Here is a 3,452-nt window from a genome sequence, read left to right as displayed (position 1 = left end):
TAATGTCTGTCTTTGTACTATAATGCCATATGCATCTTTGCTTCAATGTATGTGTGATTCATCGTAGAATATTTGTATCTAGTTTCCTATGTCTGTTTGTGATAAGGTGAAGTAAAAGGGGTAATTGTGAACTGTGTGTGAGCATAGGATGTAGACAGGTGGAAAGTATGTCATGTTCACTCTTACGCATGCAGCAAAATGTAATATTATATAAATCCATTCAGGAGGGTTAATTACAAACAGGCTTAATAATGGAAAAATCTTTCCTGCAGCATTTCAAGTCAGTGCACCGAGGCATCGAAATATACCGACCAATGAGAGAAATTCTTCAAAATGAGATTCAGTATTATGTAGAAATTCACAATTTATCTGCAGTGCAAGCACCAGGTTTCCAGAAGGAAGGTATGGAACCATTGTTTGCCCAGAGTGCAGTAACTTTTTTCTTTGGTCCTTTTTTTCTGTTTCTTTTGCTTTCTCCTTGTATTTCTGTATCTCCTTTTTTATTTTGTTTACTTTCTTCCTCTTCTTCTTTTAATGTCATGTTCCTCATTATGTTTGTTTTTTATTTTATTTTATTTACCTTCTTCCTATGTCTTCTTCTTCTCTTTCTTTGTTTTTTTTTTTATTTGTTACTTTCTTCTTTATTTTCTGTTTTCTATTCCTATTTCTTTTACCTTAATCTTATTTTCTTCATTATATTCCTTTTCTGTTTCTTTTACATTTGTCTACTTTTCCTTTTAGCATCTTTTCTGTTTCCTTTTTTCCTTTCTCCATTTTTTTTCTAATTCCTGTACTCTTCTTCATATTTCTTCCACTTCTCTTCATCTTCTGTCTCATTTACTCCTACTGTTTATTTTTGTTTATCTAATAAATCCACTACTTCTCTGTTTTCTGCTTTTTCTTCATTCTTTTCTGTGTATCTGAAGAAATTCACCAGCATTATTTGTTATATTCTGATTAATGAGATAAATTAGGCCTGAAGATGAGTCCAACTTTCTTTTATTGCAGATATAATTAACTTTGTCTATTATGTGCACAAAAACATTTTTCAGAATGACGGATGGCACTTGTTACCATCATCACATTATCACACCATCATTACCCTCATCATTTGTATATTATTTATAAACTATCTTATTTTCCTTCAGGGTCCAAGCATCACCTCCTGCACAGAAGACTTTGTGAAAAGCCTACAAAGGGACTTCCCTGCCACCATCCCTACCATCTTTCGGACAGGAGACAAGCTCATGTCCTCGTCCTCAGAGCAGAGCCGACGCACTAGTCCAGAGCCAGGCAGTGGTGCTGGTTCTTGCAGTGAAGTGTGTGTCCTCTGTGGCTCGGATTTGGACACCGAGCAGGGTGAAGCTTCTGCTGTCCATGCCATTCTTATATCGCAAGAATTGTCTCAGCGGAAGGTGGGGGGTGACTCCAAAGGTGATAAATCGACTGTGAATGGAAGTTGTGAATCGAGTGATAGCGCTAAGCTTGCTGAAAATTCTTGTGCTTGTAATGGAGATGGTGGTTGTGGCAGTGGGGGAAAAGACAGCAAAAGGGAACATGTATTATCACAGGACCAACTTGAAGGTTACCTCTGCTATGGATGTCGGATTATTGCAAGAGAGCTGGTAAGAAATATGTATTTAGAAGTAATGGTTTTATTTTCTCTTTTGTATTTATATTTTATATAATGATTATTTTAGTAGTGATTATTATTTTTGTATTTATTCATATATTTATTTTTTTCTCAATTATATATAGTACTTGAGAGCAAAACTATGTGCAAAGTTTGAGAGGGATGTCAAAATTCGACCTTCTAACATAGCCTGAAGGGTATACAAAACAGATTTGCAATTCAGTATCATTTTGCCGATTAACCCTCAACAGATAGGGTGGTAACTCATAGTGCATTAATTCACTTGCCATTACCATCTCAAAGGTAATAACTGACCCTGTATTGGCCTGAATTTGATATATAGTTTGAAAAACTCAGTACATGGATTGTGACAACATCTTGCCATGAATTGTAGTCATGTGACTATGTTAATGATGTCTCTTTCACTTTTTGTCTTTTTTCTCTTTTTGCCTTCCTTCCCCCAATCTCTCTAAACCCATTGTTGCAGATGGCAGGACATACATGCTGTGACATTGTAATTTTAGTTGACTAATTGTGTTTATACATAGATGGCTCTAGAAGAACATAGTCATTTATGAGTCCTATTATTAGAAAGCTGTTAGTCAATTTTTCCTATTGTTAGGAGTTAATTATTAATCCTACCTATCTTATCTCTTTACCCTTTTCATAGATTTTTATATTTAAAAAGCAGATTATTTTTTTTATTAGAATATTTTAAACATTGATAATCGTAGTGTCAGTAAAAATAATAACAGTATCGAAATTAACATCATTAAAAAAATAGAAAAATGTGAGGCATCCTCACTAGAGCCTACTGATTGACTCCCTGGTGGCTGAGCACTTCTGGAGCCATCTGGATGCAACAAAATTCACAAAAAAACTACAGTGGACAATGCATGAACCCACCACTGATGCACTAATTGAATCAATAAAATCAAATATTGCCTAAAACTTTTCTTTTCATCTTCATTCCAGAGAAACATCCAGCTACTCCCGATAAAAGTGCTAGGAATGGCGGCCGAGCAAGAACGACGGAAACTCATGAGGGAACAGATTCAGGACTTTCTCTTATAATGTGTCTCTGAAAATAGAGATTAGGCTTTTAGTATTTTATAGCAGATTGAAACTTGGACCTTTTTGTAATTAAAGAGATATATTGATGTAATTTCATTGTGTTTGTATTTCATTTAATCATAGTGCAAATGATTTTCTATACATCTTGGTTTGTTTTAAGATGTATAGTGACATCTACCTGGTAACTTGTATTATGATTGAAACATTTATAACATCAAAGACTTTTTTGTGCTTAATGTTTTGAGACAATAAGATTATTTCATCGATGTCTAAACAAAAAATAAAGTAAAATAAAGTTTAAAATAAAGTTTAAAATTTATTTTAAGCAAATATGAAATACATCTTTAATATGCACAAATTATGAATAAAAGTTTATATTTTTGTCAGTTCCACTTACTATTCATGTTATTGTCAGATTTTGAGGATCATGAAAATGATGGTGGATGTTAGTGATAATAATAATGATGGTGATAATGATAATGATAATAAGAATAATAGTAATAATAATGATAATGATATTGATAATGATGATAATGATAATAGTAATGCTAATAAATATGACGATGACCTTAGATGACCGCTAAAGACCTTAGATGATGGCGCAGCAGAACATTTTCAATAAAAAATAAATAAATGATAATGAAATTAAAATAAGAATAATGATAATCTAATGATAATAAAAAGAATAATAGTAATGATAATTCATAATGATAATAATTTTAATAATAATAATAATAATGATGAT

At 32.5% G+C, this 3,452-nt stretch overlaps 1 protein-coding gene across 1 annotated transcript in view; it reads left to right on the top strand.

The window, feature by feature from the left end:
* Nucleotides 1-2,802, top strand: part of LOC119579325 (cytoplasmic tRNA 2-thiolation protein 2-like) — a 15,997-nt gene extending 13,195 nt beyond the window's left edge. Inside the window, exons 7-9 of the mRNA XM_037927086.1 lie at nt 273-394; nt 1,142-1,625; nt 2,609-2,802. Coding sequence (XP_037783014.1) covers nt 273-394; nt 1,142-1,625; nt 2,609-2,707 — 705 coding nt within the window. The 3' untranslated portion in view covers nt 2,708-2,802. The remainder of the gene's footprint in view (nt 1-272; nt 395-1,141; nt 1,626-2,608) is intronic.
* Nucleotides 2,803-3,452: the final 650 nt, after the last annotated feature.

The sequence above is a fragment of the Penaeus monodon genome, chromosome 12 (genome assembly GCF_015228065.2).
Source record: "Penaeus monodon isolate SGIC_2016 chromosome 12, NSTDA_Pmon_1, whole genome shotgun sequence".
Classification (NCBI taxonomy): Eukaryota; Metazoa; Arthropoda; class Malacostraca; order Decapoda; family Penaeidae; genus Penaeus; species Penaeus monodon.
This window is presented reverse-complemented; position numbering and strand designations above follow the sequence as displayed.